The following is a 27,973-nucleotide window of genomic DNA, read 5'->3' on the forward strand; positions in this document are numbered from 1 at the left end:
CCTCTCCCCCTTTTCTCCCTCCTCCCCTCCCACAGCTGATGGCTTGATTGGTTCAAGCATGGCCCCAGGCTCTGAGGATAGTTTGGTTGGTCTGAGTGTGTCAGCCTCAGGTGCTAAAAATAGCTCAATATTTGAGCATCATCCCTAGATGGAGTGGCCCAGTAGATCCTGGTCAGGGTACATGCAGGAGTCTGCCTCACTATATCCTCTCTTTTCACCTAAAATAAATGAATAAATAAATAAGTAAATAAGTAAGTAAAACCTTATAGAACTAAATTTTACCAACAACTTGGAAGAGGACACTGAGTCTCAGATGAGATCACAGCTCCAGTTGACCCCTTGAGTTTAGCCAGGTGAGATCCTGAACAGAGAACTTAGCTAACCCATACTAGACTCATGAAAACTATGAAATACTAAATTTGTGTAGTTTTAAGAATTAAATATTTGGTATCTGTTATGCAGCAAAACAGCTTTTGATGTCTTAGGTTGAGGTGATGCTTCTGTACTACTCTGGTGCAGGATGTTGATAGTGGAGGAAGTTTTGGATATGTAGGGGTCAGGGGTATATGGGAACTTTCTGTACTTTCTACTCAATTTTTCTGTGAACCTTAAATTACTATAAAAAATAAAGACTAGTAAAGGAACTCAACTTAATATTTTAAAAAATCTATATATGAAAGTTCTCTCTTTTTCCCCATTTAAACTCACTTTGGACCTGATATATACCAGTGGGTATGCAAGACGATTTTTTTTAATAAAGTAAGAAATATAATTTTTGTTCTGTGGTATGGGTTGGCACTGGTGTCTTACTTGGTCCATTTTTTAGACATTAATGTTTTCTGTAGGCATGTTAAGGGAAAAGTGGAAGGATTTCACAATGCAGAGGGGCTGAGGGTGGCATCTTTACTCATTTATTTTTTTTTGTATTTCAACATGAACTGTTATGTATCCTGTATGGTTAAATGAGTTTATGGATTAAATTATTTTACCTAGTGTAATCATTGCAATAATTTACAATAAGATAAGAAGTAGTTTTTTAAATCTATATAAAGTTTGCTGTTTTTCTTGTGAAAAAGTGCTACAAAGTACTCTTGAACTTGAATGACAGTTATGGGTTTTTCTTTAACAAAAAGACAAAGGTTCCAAATCTGTAGACATTTTCTTTGATAGCAAGTGGCTAGCAAAAGCATTACATCTAGAAAATATCTTTAAAAAACTTCCCAAAACACACTTTACCATATCAAGGTAAAGTGATATTTGTAGGAAAATTGAAAACCTCCAGCTTTATTGAAGGAGTTTTAGGGAGAAAGCATGATGAAAATAATTGGAAATATTTTTAGAATTATAATTTTTTAAAAATGATATAAATTTATAAAAATTTACATATGTACACATAAAAAGTTTCAAGCAAATTTGGAACCTTTAACCTTTTGTACCCTTGTTAAACATATAAAATATATTTTGCTCCATCCAGTGGTGCATTGAATAGAGTATTATCCTGGAGTGCTGAAGTTGTTGGTTCCATCCCGGAGCTGCCTTTTCTATCCTGGGGTTACCGACCCCATCCTCGGTTGCTGGCTGAGTCCTAAAGTTGCCAGTTTTAGTCCTGATCAGGGCTTGATCCTGAGAACACTGTCTCGACCACAAGGCCACCAGTTAGAGCCTTGGTCAGGGCACATATGAGAAACAATAGGTGCACAACTAAGTGGAACAACAAATTGATGCTTCTCTCTCTTTCTCTCTCTCTCCTTCCTCTCTTTCTCTCCCTTTCACTGTCTCTCAAAAAAAATTTATAAATTCTATTTAATATAAAATATATTTGTTAAAATATAAAAAATACCACATGTATTAGTTTAAAGAGAAACTGATTCAGAGAAGTTGGATATTTTTTAACCAAAAATTTAATAAAAAACTTTGTATAATTGATAAATAGGATTAAAACATGAGTGTCATGATTCAATAAACACAACCAATGGCACAGCCAACTTCTGCCGTTTGCATCTTACATATTCAACCATGTGTTGTACGATTAGTGAGGGTGGGGATTTAGAATTAGATGTACAAATTGCTACATCACCAATATAGAAGAATAATAATACTCCAGTAAAATTCCATTTTTAGAGGGCTTTCTCATGTTAAGATTAAGAGAATGGCTTTGCATTAGATTTTTAATGACCTGAGCTTTAAACTAGTTTTGTAAATAGGCAAGAAAATGACTCTTTTTTCCCCATTTCATGGAGGAAGGAGATGTAGACTCAGAGAGATGGTGTGGCATTGCCCAACAACGTAATCCTAAGTAAATGGCAGAGTGAGCCCCCAAAAAACAGGACTGGTGATTCCTGGTGTATTATCTCAGTGGACAAAAATGAAGAGTGGGAGAGACTTGGAATGAGTTGGAAGAAACATATATTTTATAGTTTCTGATTTTTACAATCTTTTGAAACCAAAAGAAATACATATTTTTTTTAAACTCATTTTTTTAAATATTTTTTTTAAAATCTTGATTTTTTTTTAGAGAGTGGGGAAGGAAAGAGAGAGAAGGATAAGAGGCAGGAGAAGCAGGAAGCATCAACTCATAGTGGTTGCTTCCTGTATATCCCTTGATAGGGCAAGCCTAGGGATTCGAACCAATGACCTTATCGTTCCAGGTTGATGCTATATCCATTCTGTCACCACAGGTCAGGCCGAAAGAAATATTTTGTGTTAGTATTAGTTATACTCTTACCTTGAAATTACTCAAAGTAGGGGAGGTTAGTACATACGAGATATTTCCAATCATGAGGTAATACCATATTTAGTTAGTGTTGGTTGATGAAATTCCACTTTTGTTTACTCATCCTTTTATGCCTACAGCTATCACTTTGTTTTTGTTTTGATTTGAACAAACTATGATTGATACTTTATTCATTAAGGTATTAAGATTATATATTTCCAGATGTCTTAATTTTTTTCCTATAAGGTATTTTTGCCAACACATGGCTTCAACTTGTAATATTTTTCATCTCATTCATTCATTCATTCATTCATTCACACATTCAAATAAATGCTCACCATGGGTTACTATCATGCCTGCAGACACAGATGATTTGGCACAATGCCTGGCTTCAGGAGCTTCTTAGTCTAGTAAGGACAAACATGTACACTAACACATTTCCGCTAAGCAGTAAATGTAATAGTAGAACAAGCATAAAGGACTCACAGAGAACCAGGGTAGAAGTTAATACTGCCTTTGGGTTCAAAAGAAGCTTCTTGAAAGAGGTGGTGTCTAGGCTGGATTTTTGAGGGAAATAGGAATGTATTTGGTAAAAAGGTGTGAAGTTTTTACTCTTACCTACAAAGCCTAGCCTACTTCTGTTTCTCATTGTGTGTTTTGATATACCTTTGTTCACCAAGTTATTACTTCATATGCACTCAGAATTACTCAATATCTTACTTTTTAAAGCTTTTGCAAATTAGCCCCTTCAGTTTAAATATAATTTGGAAATTCTCAGACTGTTTACCATTGTACTAAGTTGTGACTGTAACCAGAACATTTTTTTCTTATAAGTAATATAGCATTGTACTTGTGCCAGAAATGTTTGATTTTGTTTTACTATGTTCAAAGTATTTTGAAAGACTTTAAAAACAGCTGTACTAGTATTCTTGGACTTAAAATTCACTACAGGTTGCTTTTGAAGAAAAAGTCTATAAAATATGGTTAATCTGTGATAATGGAGTTCAACATCCCCCGAATATTATTCTATTTAGAGGAGAGAAAAAGTTTCCAGCACGTGTTTGTATTATTTATTTTATTATATATTATACATATAGTATAATACAAGGGCACTTCTCTGTTATGTGAATGAATGTAATTATGCTTTTCTTACAATATAGGAATGTCATTATTTACTCATAAAAATCACAGGATTATTTCAGTTCTTTTGTCTAAAAACATTTGTTTTTAAGGTGGATTGAAAGTTTTACTAATTCAGCTCATTTTGAAATATTTTGCATATAACATCCATCTGTTGTGTGCCTTAAGACTGAAATTCAGGTCAAATTACAATTTGAATTTAGCTTAACAAAGAAATAAGTGTGCCATCTTTAAAAAACTGCATTCTAAATTTTAAGCACAATAGATCAAAGTACATCTTATTTAAATAAATAGTCTGGAAAAGAAGTCTCAATTATTTTCTTCCAAACTTTCTTAAAATAGTCACTGTTCTCAATATAAAATGTGAAGCTTAGCTTTATTATTTTAAAGAAAGATGAAAAGTAGTTTGTTTAAAAATTTTAATGATTTTGCTTTCAAATTATGGAAATTCTCCTTTTGGGACAGCTCTATTTGAATCATGTATGACATTATTTTTATTTCTTTAGGCAATGATTAAAAGTTTTGTGGATGTCTACCAGCTTGCAAGCACCAGAATTGCTACCTTAGAGAAGGAAATGACATCTCATCGAAGTCACATTGCAACCTTGAAATCAGAACTTCACACAGCTTGTTTACGTGAAAATGAAAGTTTACAATCAGTAAGCCCTACAGTACTTTTTTTCTTCTTTGGGTCTTGGGTCAGATTTACATTCATGTCTTCATTGCTCATAAGATAACTTGCCAATACATATAATTTAGGGTAAATGATTAATCAAGCAATATAAAATTATTAGTGTGGAAAAAACTTTGAAGGAAGAAGAGCAATTAATTTTCCATTGTAGCATGTATAAAGATATGCATAGTGTCATCGATGCTGAAACACTACATCAAGATCCCTTTGTGTCTGGCAGTGCAGCTGACATTCGGGTTTGGCAGTGTGCATAGTCAAAGCTTACAACTGTCTGAAGATTCAGCGTGTCCCATTAAGACAGAATATTATTAATTATGCGTATAACCAAAATGCTAATTAGAACATGTGATTATTCTCTGTAGAAAACTAGACTTATCCATAATACATGCGTAACTAAAATGCATGTTGTGATTCATCTATATGATTAAAATTCAGTTTCAGCATTCATTTTATATCTTAAAATTTTAGCCCATGATGAAATTTGGGCTCATTTAAGACTAAACAAAATTTTCTACATTTGAAATATGTATTTGGGGAGTTTCAAAAAAAAATGAATGTATTTGTGACATGAGGGAATAAACTAAACATTTAACTTTCTTCTTCAAAAGGCAGATATATCAACAGTGATAGTGACCAATAATCGGAATGTTGTTTTTCCTTTCTTGGTTTGATTACAATAGATCAGGGTAACTTGTAAGTAAAAACAGTATCATTCTGCCAGTCAGCTATTGACCCATTTCAAATGATATATTCAACAGAAGAAGAGTTAGTGGTAAAGCAAACGGACACACAGCTGTGTTTTGGGTCTTCGGCTCCTTGACAGTCTTAGCTCAAGTGTCAGCATCGCAATAAAGCCTTAGAGCTTGTGGTGTTCATAATTGTAACCAATAACCCTCCCTCCCTCTAAGCCTAAACTGTTCTCACTCTTGCTCCAGATTTCCTATCTACCTTCCATCTTCTTGGATTTATATTTTTTGTTATAGCACTTACCATCAGTTGACATGTATGTTTTTTATTTGCTATCATGTTTGGTCCCTATCCTTAGTAGAATTTAAGTTCCATAAAGATATGCAATTTGGGGTGTTTTCCTCACTGCTGAGAAGGCACTCTGGTTCCAAGAACAGTCTGGTCCATAGTAGGTGATCAACAAATGTTTACTGAATGAAAACACTGGGTAACATATCCAATAAATGAACTAACCCACAATTTGGAACCTGAGATATGAGTTCAGTTTTTAAGATAACTGTTAATTTCTTAATGAGACAAAGTAAATTTGACATGTATCAAGAGAAATTTAAATGAAAAGTTATGAATAAATATTTGGAATTTATTCTAGCTTTCTTTGAAGCATACATTTTTTTCTGCTAACTCTCTGATACCATTGGTTAATATTATATTATTCTGTGAGGTTATGTCAGCTTTGTTGGTATCAGTAAAGCCTTTCCAGGGTCAGTGATGGTTGAGCTAACATCTGAAGACTGGATGAGAGTTATCCAGGGATCGACGACAGTAGTATTCCAGATCAAGAAGAGGGAGTGGGAGCACCAACAAGGACTTGGTGATGGGGAGAAGAAATTGAGAAAGACCAGTGTGGCTGGAATAAAGAGAACAAAGGCAAGAATGTCTGAAATAAGGTTGATCCAGAGAGAAGGGAAAGGTCAGATTGTGTTGTCTTTGTTTTAAGAGCAAGGGAAGTCATTGTAAAACTTTAAAGGAGTGATGTGCTCAGATTTGCTTCATTAAAAAGATCACTTTGGCCGTGGTGTGAAGAATCAGTCAGATGGGGAAAAACAAGAGCAAGGACTGTGTCAGACAATTTTAGAATTTTTTATTTTGGAAATGGATCAGTGATGTTATTTACTCAGAGAAGCAATACAACAGGAGGGAATGACTTTAGTTTTGAGTATCTAGAATTTGACTTTAGTAGTTGAGTTTGAGGTATTCTTTTTTTAAGGCAAGATTAAGCAACTTTCATTCAGATTTAAAAAAATTGTTTAGAAAATTAAATTTAATGGGGTGACATTGATCAATAAGAGTACATAGGTTTCAGGTAAACATTTCCATAGCATTTGAACTGTTAATTATGTTGTGTGCCCATCACCCAAAGTAAAATCATTTCCCATGACCTTATATTTGTCCCTCTTTATGCCCCTCCCCCTGACACCTGTCCCCTGGTAACCACTTCAGTTTTGTCTATGTCCATGAGTCTTATTTTTACATCCCACCTATGTGGGAAATTGTATAGTTCTTAGGTTTTTCTGATTTACTTATTTCATTTAGTATAATGTTCTCAAGGTCCATCCATGTTGTTGTAAATGGCACTATGTCATCATTTCTTATGGCTGAGTAGTATTCCATAGTATATATGTACCACATCTTCTATATCTAATCTTCTATTGAGGAACACTTTGGTTGTTTCCATGTCTTGACCACTGTGAATAATGTTGTGATGAACATGGGGGTGCATGTGTCTTTATGTACCAGTTTTTTCAAGTTTTTGAGGTCTATACGTAGTAGAGGAGTTGCTGGGTCATATGGTAGTTCTATTCTTAATTTTTTGAGGAACTATCATACTTTCTTCCATAATAGTTGTACTAATTTGCATTTTCATAAGCAGTGAATGAGGGTTCCTTTTTCTCCACATCTTTTCCAACATTTGTTATTACCTGTTTTGTTGATAATAGCCAATCTAACAGGTGTGAGGTGGTATCTCATTGTTTGGGGACTTCTGTAGGGTGACAAGGTATATTCAATTCTCATTCTTTTACATGTGGCTTTTCAATTTTCCCAGCACCATTTATTGAAGAGGCTTGCTTTTCTACATTTTGTATTTTTGGCTCCTTTGTCAAAGATTATTTGTCCATATATATGTAGTTTTATTTCTGGGCTCTCGATTCTGTTCCATTGGTCTGTATGTCTGTTTTTCTGCCAATTCATGCTGTTTTGATTATTGTGGCTCTGTAGTATAGTTGAAGTCAGGTAGTGTGATACTTCTGGCTTCTTCAGGTGTCTTATGGTTCATTACAGACCTGGTGACTTTTTGTTCTATTCCTTAAAAAATTACATTGGCATTTTAATGGAGATTGCATTAAATTTGTGTATTGCTTTGGGTAATATGGCCATTTTAACTATGTTGATTCTTTTGATTCATGAACATAGAATATTTTTCTATTTCATTGTGTCTTTTTCAATTTCTTTCAATAATGCTTTGTTGTTTTCAGTATATGGGTCCTTCACATCCTTTGTTAAATTTATTCCTAGGTATTTTTGTTGTTGTTGCAATTGTAAGAGGCATTGCTTTTTTTAGTTTATTTTCTGATGTTTCATTGTTGGAATTGAGGAAAGCTGTAAACTTTTGTATATTAATTTTGTATCCTGTTATTTTACTGTATTAGATCATTGTTTCTAATAGTTTTTTGGTAGAGTGTTTGGGGTTTTCTCTATACAGGATCATGCCATCTGCAAAGAGTGATAACTTCACTTCTTCTTTCCTGACATGGATGCCTTTTATTTCTTTCTCTTCCCTGATCTCTGTGGCTAAGACTTCCAGTACTATGTTGAATAAGAATGGAGAGAGTGGGCAGCCTTGTCTTGTTTCTAATTTTAGAGGAAAAACCTTAATGTTTTTCACCATTTGGTATGATATTAGCTGATGGGTTGTTATATATGGCCTTTATTATTTTGAGGTACTTTTCTTCTATTCTGGTTTTATTGAGAGTTTTAAACATAAAAGGATGTTGTATCATATCGAATGCCTTTTCTGCTTTTTAAAAAAAATTTTACAGAGACAGAGAGGGGGATAGATAGGGACAGACAGACAGGAATGAGAGAGATGAGAAGCATCAAACATCAGTTTTTCATTGTGACACCTTAGTTGTTCATTGATTGATTGCTTTCTCATATGTCCCTTGACCGTGGGCCTTCAGCAGACTGAGTAACCCCTTGTTCAAGCCAGTGACCTTGGGTCCAAGCTGGTGAGCTTTGCTCAAACCAGATGAGCCCGCGCTCATGCTGGCGACCTCGGAGTCTCGAACCTGGGTCCTCCACATCCCAGTCTGACACTCTATCCACTGCACCACTACCTGGTCAAGCTCTGCATTTGTTGATAGGATCATATGATTTTTGTTCTTTGTTTTGTTGATGTGGTGCATTATGTTGATCGATTCACATATGTTGAACCATACCATGCTCCTGAAATGAATTCTACTTAACTATGTTGATTCTTTTGATTGTGATGTATTATTTTTCTAATGTTTTGTATTCAATTTGCTAGTATTTTGTTTAGAATCTTTGCATCTGTATTCATTAGAGGTATTGGTCTGTAGGTTTTTTGTTTGTTTTCTTTTCTTTTTGTACTGTTCTTGTCAGGTTTTGATATGATGGTTATGTTGGCCTCATAAAATGTATTGGAGAGTATTGTTTCTTTTTTATTTTTTGGATGACTTTGAGAAGGATAGGTACCAAATCTAATTTAAATGTTTGATAGAACTCACTAGTGTAGCCATCTGGTCTTAGACTTTTGTTTTTGTGGAGTTTTTTGATAATTGTTTCTATTTCCTCCCTGGTTATAGGGCAATTTAGGTTTTCCACTTCTTTGTGACTCAGTCTAGGAAGATTGTATAGTTCTAGGAATTTATCTATTTCTCTACGTTGTTGAATTTGGTGGCATATAATTTTTCATAGTATTCTACTGTGATCTTTTGTGTATCTATGATGTCTGTGGTAATTTCTCCTCTTTTGTTTCAGATATTGTTTATATGAGTCCTTCCAGTCCTTCCTCTTTTTTCCTTAATGAGTTTAGCCATTGATTTGTCAATCTTATTGATCTTTTCAAAGAACTACATCTTGTTGTATGATTTTTCTGTAGTTTTTTTGTTTTCTTTTTTTTTTTTTTTTTTTTTTTTTTTTCATTTTTTTGAAGCTGGAAACAGGGAGAGACAGTCAGACAGACTCCCGCATGCGCCCGACCGGGATCCACCCGGTACGCCCACCAGGGGCGACGCTCTGCCCACCAGGGGGCGATGCTCTGCCCATCCTGGGCGTCGCCATATTGCGACCAGAGCCACTCTAGCGCCTGGGGCAGAGGCCAAGGAGCCATCCCCAGCGCCCGGGCCATCTTTGCTCCAATGGAGCCTCGGCTGCGGGAGGGGAAGAGAGAGACAGAGAGGAAAGTGCGGCGGAGGGGTGGAGAAGCAAATGGGTGCTTCTCCTGTGTGCCCTGGCCGGGAATCGAACCCGGGTCCTCCGCACGCTAGGTCGACGCTCTACCGCTGAGCCAACCGGCCAGGGCAGTTTTTTTGTTTTCTATTTTTAGTTCTGCTCTAATTTTTACTATTTCCTTTCTTCTGCTGACTTCGGGTTGCCTTTGTTCTTCTTTTTCTAGTTCCTTAAGGTGTGATGTTAAATTGTTTACTTGGAATCTCTCTTGTTTCTTGATATAAGCCTGTAATGATATAATCATTACTCTACTGCTTTTGCTGCATACCCAAAATTTTGATATGTCGTTTTGTCATTTTCATTTGTCTATATATTTCTTTTGTCTGTGCTTTTATTTCTTTTTTGCCCCAGTCATTTTTTAGAACTATGTTGTTTAATTTCCACATTTTTGGTGGGTTTTTTTACTTCCTTTATACTGTTGAATTCTAATTTCAAAAGCCTTATGATCAGAAAATATGCTTGGTATACTTTCAATCTTCCTGAATTTGTTGATATTAGTTTTATGGCTCAGTATATGATCTAGCCTTGAGAATGGTTCATGCACATGACAAGAATGTATAATCTGACATTTGGGATAAAATGTCCTATAAACGTCTATTATGTCCATTTGATCCTGAGTGTTATTTATGGCCGATATTTCTTTATTGATTCTCTGTTTGAATGATCTATTTAAAGCTGTCAATGGTGTGTTGAAATCTCCAAGTATGATCTTATTTTTGTCTGCTTCTATTTTTAGATCAGTTCATAGATGTCTTATATATTTTGGTGATCCCTGGTTCAGTGCATGTATCGTATTTTTTACTCCATAAGATATATCTGACCATAAGATACCCCTAGGGTTTTAAGGAAGAAAATAAGAAAAAATATTCTGAACCAAATGATGTGTTAAAATATTTAATAAACTACTGTATTTTTCGCTCCATAAAACACACAGGCATTTTCCCTTCCACTTTTAGGAGGAAAAAGTACATCTTATGGAGCAAAATACATGGTATATTAAGAAGTGTTATGTCTTCTTGATACAATGTCCCCTTTACCATTATGAAGTGCCCATCTTTGTCTCTGGTTACCTTTGTTGTCTTGAAGTCAGCATTGTCAGATATGAGTATTGCTACACCTATTTTTCTTTGGGTATTATTTGCTTGGATAATCATTTTTCAACCTTTCACTATGAATCTACTTTTGTCCTTGAAGCTTAGACATGTCTCTTGAAACCACCATATGGTTGGGTTTTGCTTTTTGATCCAATCTGCTTCTCTGTGCTTCTTTATTGGTAAGCTCAGTTTATTTACATTTAGGGTAATTATTGACACGAGGATTTCCTAGAGCCATTTTATGTTTTGTTTTCTGGTAGTTCTGTGTCTTGTTTGGTTCTTCTCTTTTTTGTTTCTGTCAATTATTTTTGTTTGGTGGTATTTTATACTTCTTACCCTGTTTTTTTTTTTTTTTTTAAGCTGTGTGTTTCACTAGTGGCTTTTTCATGGGTGGTTATCATTAGGTTATTAAGAGAAAAATGTTCATATGCACAAGAGTTCTTTGTCCTTTGAGTGCTTATGTACTCCATGCTCCTTTGCTACTGCAGATCTTTATCCTCTCCCCTTTTATTTTGTCACAGGTTATCATTGTTTTTATTGTGACCTTGTTGGAGCTTTTATTTATAGTTTTATTTTGTTTTGTTCTTTATATCTGGTTGAATTACCTCCTTGAGTACCTCCTGCATTGGAGGTTTTCTGGGGATAAATCCCTCAGCTTCTGTATGTATGTAAAAGTTTTTATTTCTCCTTCATATTTTAAGGATAACTTTGATGGCTGTAGTATTCTTGGTTGGTAATTCCTCTCTTTCCATACTTTAATGTTTGGGTCCAGGCTCTTCTGGCTTGAAGAGTTTCTGCTGAGAAGTCTAATGGTAACCTAGTGGGCTTTCCTTTATATGTTATGTTCTCTTTTCCCTACCTGTCTTGAGGATTCCTTGTTTGTCATTGATTTTTGACAATTTTATTACAGTGTGCCTTGAAGTAGGTCTGTTTGAATTATATTAACTCAGCCTTCTGTTTGCTTCTTGGATTCAAATCTCTAGCTCTTTCCATAGGCTTCAGAAATTTTCATATATTATTTGTTTGAATAGGCTATTTTCTTCTCCCTCTCTTCTTCTTCTGATAATACCCATTATTCTTATATTGCTCTTTCTGATGGAGTCAGACAATTCTTGTAGAGCTTTTTTAGGTTTTTTAATTTGTGAGTCTCTCTCCTTTTTTCTCTGTAGCATTTATAGTTGCCTGTCTTCGATGTCACTGATTCTTTCCTCTATCTGGCTTGTTCTGTTAGCTAAACTTGGTACCTCAGTCTTCAGTTCATATATTGAGTTCTTCCTCTATGTTTTTACAGTTTTAGTCTCCTTGGTGAGATATTTGTTTTGTTCATTAATTTGTTTTCTGAACTCATTAAGTTGTCTATTGGTGTTTTCTTGCATCTTGTTGCGTTTTTTCAGAATGTAAGTTTTGAATTCTCTATCATTTAACTCCAAGGTTTCCATGTAATTGAGATTTTTTTCTGGAGATTTTTCATTTTTTTTTCTGAACTACATCTCTGTCTTATGTAGCCATGGTATTTGATTTCTCCTTCCTTGATGGCATTTGAGAATAGTATTGTTAAGAATCCTAATAGAAAAACAACTAAAAAACTGAAAAATTAAAAATGTACAATAATAAATATAAAAATTTTAATAATTATGACAAGGAGAACTACAGAAAAAAAGTTTGAAAGTAAACAAAAAATACTCACAACAAAATAAGAATAAAAAATACAAAAATTAAAGAAAATGAAATTTAAAAGAAAAAATAAATATAAGAAAATTAAAAAAATGTCTGACCAGGCAGTGGCACAGTGGGTAGAGTGTTGAACTGGGGCTAGAGGACCCATGTTCGAAACCCTGAGGTCACTAGCTTAGTGTGGGCTCATCTGGCTTGAGCATGGGCTCACCCGCTTGAGCGTGGGGTCACTGGTTTGAGCATGGGATCATAGACCTGACCCTATGGTCAGTGACTTGACCCCAAAGGTCTCTGATTTGAAGCTCAAGGTTGCTGGCTTGAGCAAGGGGTCACTTGCTCTGCAGTAGCCCCCTGGTCAAGGCACTTATGAGAAAGTAACCAATGAACAACTAAGGTGCCACAACAAAGAATTGATGCTTCTTATCTCTCTCCCTTCCTGCCTGTCTGTCCCTATCTGTCCCTCTCTCTGTCTCTCTTTCTGTCTCTGACAAAAAAATAGAAGAAGAAGAAACAAAGAAAGAAAAGGAAAAAAAAGGAAAAATAAATTTTGGTTTTGAGACGTTTCTTCCAGTAGGTGTTCCTGTATTATGACTTTTAGCTCTGTGAAGTTCCTGGGATATCCTCTGCTGAGATGTTGCTGATGTAGGGTGGGGCTGCAGTTGCGTTGGTGGGTGGGGTGTGTTGTGAGGGCTTTATGGCTTTGGCCTTCTGGCTGCAGCTTTATGGCTTTATAGCCCTATCAATGTTGATCTCAGGCTTCTGGGTGCTCCTTACCACGTTTCAAAAGACCTGGGGACCGGACGTAGAGCACTTCTATTCTTCAGGGAAGAGAACAGCTCTGAAGTGCTATCTGTGGGGTTTGTCTCTGCCACTCTCCATACTGCGAGATGAGGAAGGTGGGATCTGTGAGGCTGAGGGGCCACACTTCTTTGCTTTTTCTGTCTCTTTCAAGTGTGAGCTGCAGGCAGACCGTGGGAGCACTGGCCGTGACCCTGCGCTCTAGCTGCTCTGGTTTACCTTCTCTTCTGCTCCTCTATGTCACCATTTCTCCTGGTAGAAGAAGACCCAATCACTCCAAGTTTTCCTCTATTTACCTCTCAGACAAAATCCATAGAGTCTGAGCTACCCTCCTCCCCATAGTCCAGCAGAGAAAAAAACCTCAGTCACTCCAGATTTGTCTCCTCTCCTCTCCAAAGCTTACCATGATTTTATTTTATCTTTCTCCCCCCTTTTTAACCTGTTCCACCTGTAGTCCATTTGGTGTATGGATTTTGTAGGCATGCCTGCAAGCCCAGCTGGGGTTTCTTCATTGCATTATAGTTGTTCATTTTGTTGAAATTTCAAGGGGAGAGATCAGGAATATCTCTCACACCACCATTACTCCATAACTTTTTTAAATAAGAGTTGAGTAAATTAGTAGAAGTTGACCAAAAAAATCTCCACTGAATTTAACCAACTATCTCAAGGAATTGGCTGTTAAGTGTATGACATAGGAATGGAGTTTTCAGAATATTCAAGGAGCTCTGTGTAAAGGTGGGAATGACTCAGCATGTTTCAATGGCTTATTAAATATAGGCCTCCAGGAATATGGTTTTGGACAGAATCACTATACTGTCCATTTTAATAATTTTAGTTATTGTGTCACACTCCAGCTTTCTTTTGACTAGTGTTTGTATAATATATATTTTTCCAGTCTTCTCTTTAACCTATGTTTTATATTTATAGTGGGTCTCTTATAGAAAGGTATACTTTGGTTTTGTTTTATTTACATATTTGACATTCTCAGGCTTTTAATTGGGTTATTAGACCATTTACATTTAATATAATTATTACATTTTTGGATTTTTGTTTACATTTTATTTGTTCTATGGGTTTGAAGGTGATAAGACACACCTTGTGGATTCCTCTTCTAGCAAGCAAGGGAAACAGTCACATAAGAAATCTTAAAAATAGGCATGTATAAAGTCTTTGGGAGTATAACTGAGGGAGGAGTTTATTTTGTATAACATGGTCAGAAGAAAGTACTGAAAATATGAAATGTTTATGGGAGTTTTTGAAAAACATATAGTTATTTGACATTTTGTTAAGGGAGAAGAAAAATCAAAACGTGTTTTATTTTGTTTTGAGGAAGAGGACTTATGAATAGTACATAGGTTTAATTAATTAAATTATTAAGTTATTTTGTATAATAAGAAAATGCATTGTTACTTAAACTCCATTCTCCCTCTCAGTTAAAGACATCCAACACACCAGAACAGCCTGTACCCACTGGAGCCGAGACTGCTTGCAACAGTCACTCCAAACCCTACCTGCTTATATTGCCAATCTATTCTTGTAACATCCAGTCCCTGCTTTTTGCTCCATTATATGATTTAATTCTGCCTCTGACTATTTTTATATGATTTAATTCTGCCTCTATTTTTCTCTTGATGTTCTTGTTTGGTCTTTCTAGTATTGCTATTTTGGTCACTGTCAAAACTTTTTTAGCCCTGGCCGGTTGGCTCAGCGGTAGAGCGTCGGCCTAGCATGCGGAGGACCCGGGTTCGATTCCCAGCCAGGGCACACAGGAGAAGCACCCATTTGCTTCTCCACCCCTCTGCCGCGCCTTCCTCTCTGTCTCTCTCTTCCCCTCCCGCCGCCAAGGCTCCATTGGAGCAAAGATGGCCCAGGCGCTAGGGATGGCTCTGTGGCCTCTGCCTCAGGTGCTAGAGTGGCTCTGGTCACAACATGGCGACGCCCAGGATGGGCAGAGCATCGCCCCCTGGTGGGCAGAGCGTCGCCCCATGGTGGGCGTGCCGGGTGGATCCCGGTCGGGTGCATGCAGGAGTCTGTCTGACTGTCTCTCCCTGTTTCCAGCTTCAGAAAAATGCAAAATAAAACAAAAGAAAAATCTTTTTTAGTGGCTGCTTAGATGAACTAGCTCCAATACCCACCCCACCTTCCGTTGTCTTCTTCCCCTTATGTTGGGCTTTAGCATCAGAGCTGCCTGGGCATGCTTTCTCTCACTGTTAACTTAATATCCGTACAGTACGCTAAACATCAGTATTTGTGTTTGTACAATGTGGTTGGAATTGCCTATATGGTAGAATTGCTATTGAGGACTAAGCAAAGACACAGTGTCTGTAACAGTAGTAAAAGCTCAATAAATAATAGCTCTCTTCCCTACCCATATAAAATGTTCTGGCCTGACCTGTTTGGTGCAGTGCATAAAGCGTTGACTTGGTCACTGGTTTGAAACCCCGGGTTTGCCCAGTCAAGGCACATATGGGAGTTGATGCTTCCTGGTCCTCTACCCCTTTTCTCTGTCTCTCTCAAATGAATGCCATATTTCCCCATGTATAAGATGCACCTTAATTTGGGGGCCTGAAATTTGGAAAAAAATTAATTACATAAAGTTATTGAACTCGAGTTTTATTCATCATAAAATTCATATAACTCCTCATCACTGTCAAAACTCCCATCCATTAGCTTGTCCTCATCTGTGTCTGATGATGAATCACTGTCTTCAACAATGAGCACAAAAAGAAGCACGAAAAAGCAGGAAATGCAGGTAAGAAAACTACAACCACTGTATAAGATGCACTCAGTTTTTAGACCCCAAATTTATAGAAAAAGGGTGTGTCTTATACATGGGGAAATATGGTAAATAAAGTCTTAAAAAATCAAATTGTTAAAAAAATTTCTGATATATTTACTACAGCTAGGCTAAGAGATATATGTAACTATGAAGAAATCTTTTTATGAGTAAGAAAAAGAGCTAAAACAACTATTAAATCATTGCTTTTAGCACATACTAAATACAGCAGTAATGTTAGTTGTTGTTATCACTTATTTAATGAGCTGAGAACAGTCAGTATATGCTCATTACTACCTTTTCCAGCCATTTCACTGGATGAAAATTAAAAATAAATATTTATTATTAATCAAAAACAATACATCATGGTGTTGTAATATATAAAAAGAGATTGATCGTATTGTACACATGAATAGTCATCTTTAAAAACTATATCCCTTTTCAGGTGACATTTTCAGTTGTTTGTTCAGCAACATATAATAATAATGCTGGAGTTCATCTAAGAGTTCTCATCAGTTGTATACTTGCCAGCACATTAACATTTTCAGTATGTTGATCTTTGACCCATTAACTTAGGGTCACTCTAGAGCTTTATCTTGAGCAACAGTAACCAGAAAGGGCTTTTGAGTCCCATACAGCCCAGTAGAGAACAGTATAGCAGTCAGAACCAATTACTTGTGGGTGTTTGGATGCCAGCACATCCACAGCCGTGGAGAAACATGATATTTCAATCTGTGAAACACAGAATGCCAAACCCAAATACTTTGCAGTGAGTTATGATGCTGCAAGCTGCAGTATTGCTTTGCCTCATTACCACTACATGTTTAAGCAGTATGTTTTTAATTCTGTAGTACTTTTATTTATGAGAAAGTAATAAATTACAAATCAGAGAAGTATTTTTGTCAGTATCTTTGCAAGGGAGGTATGTCAGATTTGATAATTGTCAGTGGGATCGCATTGTTATTAAAGGTGAAAGGGTTAGCTATTTTGGTTCAATGTACTTACAAATAAAAAAATAGGAGTCTCCTTTCTTTTAAGTTCTCCAGTAATATTTTGTCACACTTATTTTTATTACATTTTCTTGAGTGAGGAAGGATTGTCTGTTAGCATTATTATTGTGTGGATAAAAAAACTGATAGAATTTAAGGTAAGTTGCTTTCATAAACTTTCAAATACTTCATCTCTGTTGATTCCTGGTGTTAATCATTGAGGTTTTTAGTCCTTTGAGGAAAATAACATTTTTAAGTGAGCCATAAGCCATGATTTAATTCATGAGTGAGGCTGCAGTTTAATGGTGTAATGTGTAGATTATCAAGTCTTGCTTCCAAGTTTTTAATTAGAAACCAATTAGATTGAACCCAAGGCCTGTGATTTTTGTGTCTGTGAGCCTTTCCTATGAGACTGCAATGTTGATTAAGGCAAATCTCTACCATCGTGGCACTTTGAGAATAGTGAGAATACAACTATTATATAGATGATTTAAAGTGATATTCAAGTGGATTCATGGAATGCTGAGAGAGCATATAACTGGGGGACCTATCTCAGGCTTGGGATTGTCCACTTGAGAAATTGAACTCTTAGTTGAGAAAATGAAGAGTAAGTAGGAATTGGACAACAGAAAGCCGGGAAGGCTCAAGGAATGGAAATATGTCTGTGATTGGAGCAGAGTGAATTAGGTGGAGAGTTGTTGGAGATGAGACTGAGGGGAGTGGGGGCTGAATCAGTGTGCCCTGTGAACTGTGATGCTCAGCTTTGTGAAAAACTCTCTGAGTGAGATGTCTCTGACAATTACATTGCATATATCTACTCTTTGCTTTTCATATTTACTTTTCCCAAATGCAAATTTTACTTTTTTTTAATTCTCAAAATTCAGTGACATTTGCTGCTTAATTAAATGCTGATTAAATTCTCCAATATTTTTATCATGACCTCCAGCTCTGGTCTTTGGAGTTAAATAAGGGAGCCTGACCAGGCGGTGGCGCAGTGGATAAAGCATCGGACTGGGATGCTGAGGACCCAGGTTCGAGACCTCAAGGTCGCCAGCCTGAGCACGGGATCATCTGGTTTGAGCAAAGCTCACCAGCTTGGACCCAAGGTCGCTGGCTCAAGCAAAGGGTTACTCAGTCTGCTGAAGGCCCGCGGTCAAGGCACATATGAGAAAGCAATCAATGAACAACTAAGGTGTCACAATGCGCAACAACAAAAAAACTAATGGTTGATGCTTCTCATCTCTTGGTTCCTGTCTGTCTGTCCCTGTCTATCCCTCTCTCTGACTCTCTCTCTGTCTCTGTAAAAAGAAAAAAAAAATGAATAAATAAGGGAAACATAAAATATCAAAAGATGGTACAGCCCAGTTAGCATGCAAAAAATTTCCTTGATTGTTAACATATATATCCAAACTTTTAGAAGTTTCTCATAGCCCAAAGTAACTCAGGCTTTTTTTCATAATAAACAGAGACCTGGACATAATAATGTATATTCCATTGGCCTCACACCTCCCTTCTAGCCTTTTAGTTTTTGTAAGATATAGTTTAAGGGGATGAATGAATGATGTCTAAGTAGTGACTATAGGGACATGATACTATAAATTTTAAATTTATAGCAACATAATGTAATATAATTATATATATTATTTATATAATATACAAACATTTTAGATTAGATGAATGCATTTTATGTATAAATATAATACACAGGATGGGGCAAAAGTAGATTTACAATTGTGAGTATGCAAAACAGTTTATTCTTGTAATATTATTTAAGTGTTTTATTATTTGCCCTATGAACAACTGTAAATCTACTTTTGTCCCACTCTGTATTTACATATTCTATTCTTCAGTGATAAAATTTACAACTTACAAGGATGGAGCAAAGAATGGCAAGAGTGAAAATTTCAAAGTCTGATCATTGTAATCAGTAAATAGTTAACTTGTGGAAAAATAGAAGGAAATTTGGCAGGCTAACGTTGCTTCCTTTTTTCTTTATTGAAGTTATTAGGGTGACAGTGGATAGCATATTTACACAGGTTTCAGGTGCCCAGCTCTACAACACATCTCTGCACATCTCATCATGTGTTCACCCCTCAAGTCAATCTTTCTTACCAGTTGTTCCGTACACATGGAGTAGCAGCAGCTCCACATGCTTCTGAGTATCCTTCCTGCTATTTAATCCTTCTCTCTAAATTCAGTTTTTGAAGACTTTGCCTGCTGGATTTTCAGAAGTCTCCATTTCACTTTCTACAGTTCCCTCAGACCCACTGAGGTCCCATACTGAACGCTATCCAACAGTACCACTCCCCGTTTTTCCAAATTCTCCTTTCCATGTATTTCTTGTCTCTGGCATAACTATCCACCTTGCAGCCCAAAAAGACCCCTTCACACTTGTTTCACTTTCCCTCTGCCACCAACATTTAAAGCAGTAGTAGTCAACCTGGTCCCTACCACCCACTGGTAGCCATTCCAGCTTTCATGGTGGGCAGTAGCGGAGCAACCAAAGTATAAATAAAAAGATAGATTTAACTATAATAAGTTGTTTTATAAAGATTTATTCTGCCAAACTTAGCGAAAATCCGACATAAAGTACTTGGTAAGTAATTATTATTATATGCTTTAACTTGCTGTAACTCTGCTTTATAAATTTTATAAAGTAAAGTTACTTCCCTACTTTTTTTTTTTTTTTTTGTATTTTTCTGAAGTTGGAAACAGGGAGGCAGTCAGACAGACTTCTGCATGCCCACCAGGGGGTGATGCTCTGCCCATCCGGGGCATTGCTCTGTTGCAACCAGAGTCATTCTAGCTCCTGAGGCAGAGGCCATAGAGCCATCCCCAGTGCCTGGGCCATCTTTGCTCCAATGGAGCCTTGGCTGTCGGAGGGGAAGAGAGAAACAGAGAGGAAGGGGAGGGGGAGGGGTGGAGAAGCAATGGGCGCTTCTCCTGTGTGCCCTGGCTGGGAATCGAACCTGGGACTTCTGCACACCAGGCCGACGCTCTACCACTGAGCCAACAGGCCAGGCTACTTCCCTACTTTATAAGTCACCATTATTGTGGAACCGGTGGGCAGTTAGAAAATTTTACTACTGAGATACAAAAGTGAGCGGTAGGTATAAAAAGGTTGACTACCCCTGATTTAAACAATTGCTAAGTCTTATTGTTTCTACCACTACAGATCTCTTTGATTCTATTTGATTCATTTTCGCCTTTCTATGCTTGTGGTCACATTAAGTTTTCCTTGGGCTATTGCCATGGTTTCCAGCGAATTTCCCCATATCTAGATTTTCCCCTTCCATCCTGTCTTCCACATTAATGCCAGAATTATCTTTCTAGCATAGAGTTATGGTCATGCCATAGCTTGACTTAATATTTTGGCATTACACTTTCTTTGTGATGAAGTAAATTTTTTTTTTTTTAGAGTGAGCCAGAAAGGAAGGGAGAGGGATGAGAAGCATCAACTCAGAGTTGCAGCACCTTAGTTGTTCATTGATTGCTTTCTCATGTGTGCCTTGACCAGGGGGCTCCAGCCAAGCCTGTGACCCCTTGCTCAAGCCAGGATCCTGAGGTTTTGAACCTGAGTCCTCAGTGTCCCAAGCTACCACTCTATCCACTGTTCCACCGCCTAGTCAGGAAATGATAAAGTAAAATTCCTTTATCATTGGCAGATATGTCCTGACTTCAGCTGGTTTTAAGTTTATCTCCCAGTTGACAGGAAGAAGGGTTCCCTTTGTTATGCTCACTTATCACTGTACTTCCCTATCTAAACACTATGTAGCAGTCTGACTTATATAATCAATCAGTTATGTACATATTACCATATTATCATATTATGATTCACTTAAAAAATCTATTATAGTGATCTGACTTCAATAAATACTGGTTGATTTGAATTGAAATTCATTGGAAGAACATTCCTTCAATAATGTTTGTTCAAAAATACTTGTTATGAAATATATATGTTGTATAAATCATAGTTCCCCCCCAATTTTTCCCAATCAAAATTTTCTTAAATTAATTCCCTTCAAATGATAATTCATTTATATCTCTAGCACTCAATGAAAATGAATGTAATAATTAATATATTATTATATCAATATGAATTTTTTATTTTATTTGTATTTTTCTGAAGTGAGAAGTGGGGAAGCAGAGAGACAGACTCCCGCAGGCACCGGACTGGGATCCACCAGCATGCCCACTAGGGGGCAATGCTCTGCACATCTGTGCTGTTGCTCTATTGCATCCAGAGCCATTCTAGCACCTGAGGCAGAGGCCCCAGAGCCATCCTCAGCACCCGGGCCAATTCTGCTCCAACGGGGCCTTGGTTGCAGGAGGGGAAGAGAGAGATAGAGAGAAAGGAGAAGGGGAAGGGTAGAGAAGCCGATGACACTTCTCCTGTGTGCCCTGGCCAGGAATCAAACCCACGACTTCCACACGCCGGGCTGATGCTCTACTGCTGAGCTAACTGGCCAGGGCTCAATATAAATTTTAAGTAAAACTTTAAAATCATATAAATTGGATATTTTTCTTCTCTTCACTACTCCTCCTTAAACAAACAAACAAACAAACAAACAAACAAAACCACCTCAAATCCCCAAATCAAAAATTATTTATGGCCCTGGCTGGTTTGTTCAGTGGACAGAGCTTCTGCCCGGTATGTAGACATCCTAGATTTGATCCCTAGTCAGTGCACACACAAGAAGTGACAATCTGCTTCTTTTCCCTCCTCCCCCTTCTCTCCCTCTTCCCCTCCTGCATCCAGTTTCTTGATTGGTCTGAGCATTGGCTCTAGGTGCTGAGGATAGCTTTGTTGATCCGAGCATCAGCCTCAGGCACTGAGGATAGTTTGGTTGATTTGTGTATCGGCCTCAGATAGGGCTAGCCAGGTGGATCCCAGTCAGGGGGCATGTGGGAGTCTGTCTCATTATCTCCTCTCCTCTCACTTAAAAAACCAAAAATTATTTATGACAATAATTTTTTTCAGCATACCACTTAAATAATTTTAAAATTTGCCATATATTTTTTTTTTGTATTTTTCTGAAGCTAGAAAGGGGAGAGACAGTCAGACTCCCGCATGCGCCCGACGGGGATCCACTGGGCACGCCCACCAGGGGCGACGCTCTGCCCACCACGGGGCGATGCTCTGCCCCTCCAAGGCATCGCTCTGCCGCGACCAGAGCCACTCTAGCGCCTGGGGCAGAGGCCACGGAGCCATCCCCAGCGCCCGGGCCATCTTTGCTCCAATGGAGCCTCGGCTGCGGGAGGGGAAGAGAGAGACAGAGAGGAAGGAGGGGGTGGGGGTGGAGAAGCAAATGGGCGCTTCTCTTATGTGCCCTGGCCGGGAATCGAATCCGGGTCCCCCGCACGCCAGGCCGACGCTCTACCGCTGAGCCAACCTGCCAGGGCCTAAAATTTGTCAGATTTTTTTAGGACCCCTGTCCTCTATTTGTTTACCCACATAGACATAAAATGACCAATGTAATAAGTTTTAATCAAATGGTGGGTACTCATTAAATGTTTGCTGATAACAATGAAATATACTAAAATCAAATAAGCTATGCTCAGGCCTTGCCAAAATTAAGGGTATGTGACAGTTATTTCATAAATAGAGGTCTAATTTACATAAATCAGTAGAAAGCTTACTTTAAAAAATGTATTTCCTTGAACCTTAACCTCATACCATATATAAAAATTAACTCTAAATAGATCAAAGACCTAACTATATGACCTAAAATTCTTAATATAAGACATGGAAATAAATCTTAATGAGCTTGGCTCTTGTGTAGTGGATTTTAAGGTAAGTTAGTAAAAGCATGAGTGACAAAAGGAAAAAATGGATAAGTTGGACTTTATCAAAATTAAAAACTTTTGTGCATTAAAGAACACACTATAGGAAATGAGAGAAAATATTTATACTACAATATTTGATTAGAGTGGAATATGTAAAGAACACTAACATTACAACAACAAAAAGACAAAGAACCTAATTTTTAAAATGGCCAAAGAACTTAAATAGATAGTTCTCAAAATAAGGTATGCAAATGGCCTACAAACATATCCGGAGATGCTCAACATCATTAGTCAGTAGGGAAATACAAGTCAAAATCACAGTAAGATGACCATTTCACGTCTACTAAGAATGCCATAAAAAAAGAGAAAAATAGCAAATGTTTATAGCAGCACCATTCACAATAGTCAGGAGAGCAAAACAACCCAAATGTTCATCTGTGATAAATGGATAAACAAATGTGGTATATCCAGACAGTGCAATATTATTGATATTGATATAGGAATGAAGTGGTACTGATATCTGTTACAACATGGATATAATTTGAAAACATTATGTTAAATGAAAGAACCCAGACTCCGAAGACCACATATTGCATGATTCCATTTATATGAAATATACAGATTAGGTATATTCTGTCTCTATAGAGTCAGAAAGCAGGTTAGTTGTTGATGGGGTTGGGGTGGGAGGAGAGAATGAAGAATGACTGTTTAATGGGTATGGCATTTTCTTTTAGGGTGATGGAAAAGTTCTAGAGCTAAGATAGTTGTGATGGTTGCACAACATTATGAATATAGCTGATGCCACTGAATTGTATGCCTTAATGTTTTGAAGATGGTAAGTTTTGGTCCTGGCTGGCTGGCTAAGTGGATAAAGCATTGGCACGGTGTGCAAATATCCCAGATTCGACTCCTGGTCAGGGCACAAATGAGAAGCGACCATCTGCTTCTCTCCCTGTCCCTCTCCCTCTTCTCTCCCTCTTACCCTCCTGCAGCCAATGGCATAATTGATTCAAGTGTTGCCCCAGGCACTGAGGATAGCTTGGTTAGTCCGAGCATCAGACCCAGACGGGGGTGGCTAGGTGGATCCCTGTCAGGGCTCATGCGGGAGTCTATCTCTCCTCCTCTCAATAATAAAAAAAAAAGATGGTGAATTTTATGTTGTGTGTTTTACCACATTAAAATAATAATATTTCTGTTCTTGAGTTGTAAGGTATTGGCAGCTATATTGTTGCTTATATAGAATGGCTATATATTGTATTGGAAAGTAGCATGACAGAGAATCAGAGAGAACTTGAATTCTTGAACAACCTTTGTTATCAGGTCACCACAAAGCTTTAGGAAATAAATCACACAGTCTCCTTGGACTTGGCTTTTCTTGGCTCTAAAACGAAGGGTTTAAAATAGATGAAATCTAGATTCCCTCTCAGCTTTAAAATTTTTGATTGAACTTAGCAATACTGATTTTGAGTACTTCATTTCCAACCATGCTTTGTTTTGTTCTTGTTTCAATTTACCACAAGATGAGTATGTGTTTCGAAGTTTAGAATAGCATAATTATATTTTGAATTTAGTAATATTCAACACCAATAATCTATATCCAAATGTATAGAAGTTAAATTTTAATTTCACAATACTTGTAACTAGTCAGTCAAAAGTCCCCAAAGTAATCTGAAAATGTATTAGTGTACTTGTAAGGAGTATTTTTTATGCTGTTTTTTTGATATTTAATATGTTAGGAATGTGAACTTTTAACTCGTCAAACTATTGTAACATATTTGAAAATTATAGTAATTTGATTAAAATGTTGCCTATAAGGCAAAAGGTTTAGTTAATAGAATCCATATGTAATTAAAATGCAGAACTAAATGTAATCAGACTCTAGTGCCTTCATATTGATAGTTTTACAATGGCCTCTGGGGTTGAAAGTTTAAATGTTACAGAACGCAACAACATTGCAGAGAATAACTTCACCTGGCAATTTAGCTGTTTTAAAGACATCAACACAGTTACTTGATAAAATGTGACTATCTCAACCTAGATTTTCATCATTTTAAGACTCTTGTGTTGGCAGGTGGCTGAAGCACATGACTTGTTGGGCTGGTGGAGAACCACACTCTCCAGCAATGTTATATAAACAACTAGAGTTGAAGGTCCCTGCTGTGAGCCAAGCCATGGCCTCCTTTTTTCCTTTTTTTAATAACAGAGTTGCTTAATTTGGGTGAATTCATTTGAATCATATGAAAGTTATAGACACAACACTATGCACCAAGCCACAAAAAAAAGTTTAAAAAAGTTTTCCTGAACCTAAAGAAGTTATTTTCTCTGGACAGTTTTAAGAGTCGACATCCTGTGTTAGAGTTCTCTAATCATCACCAGCACAATTTACAATCAGAACACACAGAGAGCCCGTTTAGACCAGCTCATCTGTTGATCTTGGCACAGCCCCTTCATCTCGCTGTGTGCAGCTGCCACTTGAGAGTTGGGGGACTCGGCAGAGAGCTAGCAGAGGGTGGGGTGTGAGGCTGGTCAAGGCATGAACACATAGGTCTGCTTCATTTCAACAGTTGTGTGTTGCTTAAAAAAAGTAGTCTTTTTTATTTTACTGCCCCCCCTTCTTTTTAACCTGAAATTAAACGAGGACCTCTCATGAGCCTCTGCGCTCCAGGCATAAGAAATTGTAATGTCTGGCTTCCAGAAACTGTCCCGTCAAAATGTGCTTCTGATTAGGTGGCTTAATTACAGCTGTGAAAACAATGTTGATTTAGGCCTCAAGATTCCAGGGCATGTCAGCCGTTATTAGCTAACCTTGGACTGAATCCACCATTTTAAAACTCTGTACCACTAAAGTCACCCAGCTTGACAACTTTTTATGTAGGCAGAAAATTTGCCAGAAGCAACACATTTTTATGCAAAATATTGTTCGATGAACAATTTGAACTACAACAGCGTCAGTGGTCATTAAAGAGATAGTTAACTTTGCACTTTATCAAAAACAAGGAAGTTCTGTTTGTAAAAACAGTAAGTTTTGAATAGTATTATTCTTAAAGAGTTGACTGACATAAGAATTAATTTTAATTCCTTTAATTCAGTTTTATTTCAAGTCTAGCATGTTGGTTTAACCACCCAATTTTATTACACCTAAATTTTCCTGACAGTTTCATTTGCTGTTAGGAAATAAAATTGCAATTTTTTTTCAACATGGGAAATAATGGCTAGTTTCAAAAACATTATGTTTGAAACTTCCCTTGCCTCAAGCTGGTTCAGACACAACCTCAGTTTACTTTTGGAAGGAAACGAACCTCATTAAATAGTTTTAAATATTTTAATATAATATAAGTGTGTTTTTTCATAGTAAGAAAGTTTATTAGACTCATGTATTTATACCTGCAGGGGAAGTAAAAGTCTTAATAATTATATGGTTTCAATACCTTGGAATTTTCAATACAATTGTCACTGATTTCATAAATATTATAATTACCATTTAAAGTAGTTCCAGTTCTATTGTATTTTAGATGTCTAAAACTCCTTTTATATGCTGTAAATGTTTTTTATTTGTCAATAAAAAGTGGATATTAAATAGAAAGCAATGCGGAAAGAGTAAGGTGGGCAGCTGAACAATAAACATAAAGAGTCATATAATTCTTATAATAATGTTGGAGGAAACTTTTGCTTGAAAATTCATGATTTATGCCAAACCGAATACCCAAGAGAGAGCTAAATGGTTTCTTTAAAATGAAATCTCCCACACCCAAGACATTAAATCCAACAAAGTGGGTGGTCAAGGCACATCATTTTCTACTAGTCAGGCTCATTGAACAATTAAGTGACTCAGTCTAAACCATGAGTGGACAAGGAAACTTTTGTTCAAGTTGAATTAAGAGTTAATACATAGGTAATTAATTGTGAAGAATGGATGTGTGAATTGTGGTGTTGATACAGTATATGTGCATTAAAGAGAAAGCTGGGCAGTGATTCAGAATAGTTTAAATTAGTAATCCCATCATCTAAATAATATCAGGGATATCTAATTGCCAGAGATTGTAGAGACACATTACATCAATATTTATCACTCTATTATTTATTTTAATCGACATTATCAGTCTTATAAGAGAAATAGTTTCCCATACTACAGATAAGGCAACTCAGTTCTGAAGAGGATAACTAATGAGCCCAAGATCATGTTGTTTGGGGACAAGGTTGGAGCCCTTATCTGTGTGCCCAAAGCCCTTGCTCTAAACCAAAGATGGAAATTGATACTTTTCTTTGAAGATGGACTTCAGGTTATGAAATAGTAGAGAAAAATCAAGAATGATGAAGTGTATGTTAACTAACCTTTAGGCTATTAAGAGAGAAGAGCATTTAAACTTGAGTAAAAGTTTTGCAATTTTCTGTGCCAAAAAATGCCATTTTTTTTCCTTTCTGTAAAGAACGACTGTGTATGAAGACTGATAAATTCACTAGGTCTGTGGGTAAGGCCTTTTACCTAGAACAAAAGGACCTTCCCTTTTCCTTTTGAAGTTGCTTTATGCACAGAGAATTGAAAGAGTACATCCTTCCATGTTATACTGGTTTGAAGTTTGGATATACTGCGTTTGTTCTTAAGATTCTATGTTAGCTTAGAATTTACGAAGAAATAGCTGTCTTAGTTTCCCAGAACTTTGGCTTAGGGCATACTTTGATAGCATCTGAATTCAGCTTATTCTTTTGGATATCCTTTTGTTCTCAATGTTTGCTTGACACCACTTGGAAAAATACCCTTTCAGAATGTAAGGGGCCAACTAAGGTTACAGCTTCATGTTTCTAGTCTCCTCCATCTTATTTCTGATGACTTCGAACTGAAATTATGCACTCGGTTGAAAAAATGTGCTATGTAGATTATACACATTGTAGATTATATCTTATTTTATCATGATAAAGTGATTGTTTTTTTTTTATATATAAATAAATTTTTATTTTAATGGGGTGACATCAATAAATCAGGGTACATACATTCAAAGAAAACATTTCTAGGTTATCTTGTCATTTAGTTATGTTGCATACCCATCACCCAAAGAGAGATCGTCCTCTGCCACCCTCCATCCAGTTCTCTCTGTA

The 27,973-nt window shown here is 36.8% G+C and overlaps 1 protein-coding gene across 4 annotated transcripts in view; it reads left to right on the forward strand.

The window, feature by feature from the left end:
* CCDC171 (coiled-coil domain containing 171) overlaps positions 1–27,973 on the forward strand; it is a 388,145-nt gene that overhangs the window by 308,859 nt on the left and 51,313 nt on the right. For all 4 annotated transcript variants that reach the window (XM_066257293.1, XM_066257297.1, XM_066257296.1 and 1 more), the window contains one exon: positions 4,360–4,512. In XM_066257293.1, coding sequence (XP_066113390.1) covers positions 4,360–4,512 — 153 coding nt within the window. The remainder of the gene's footprint in view (positions 1–4,359; positions 4,513–27,973) is intronic.

This window comes from Saccopteryx bilineata, chromosome 2 (genome assembly GCF_036850765.1).
Source record: "Saccopteryx bilineata isolate mSacBil1 chromosome 2, mSacBil1_pri_phased_curated, whole genome shotgun sequence".
In the NCBI taxonomy this organism is placed as follows: Eukaryota; Metazoa; Chordata; class Mammalia; order Chiroptera; family Emballonuridae; genus Saccopteryx; species Saccopteryx bilineata.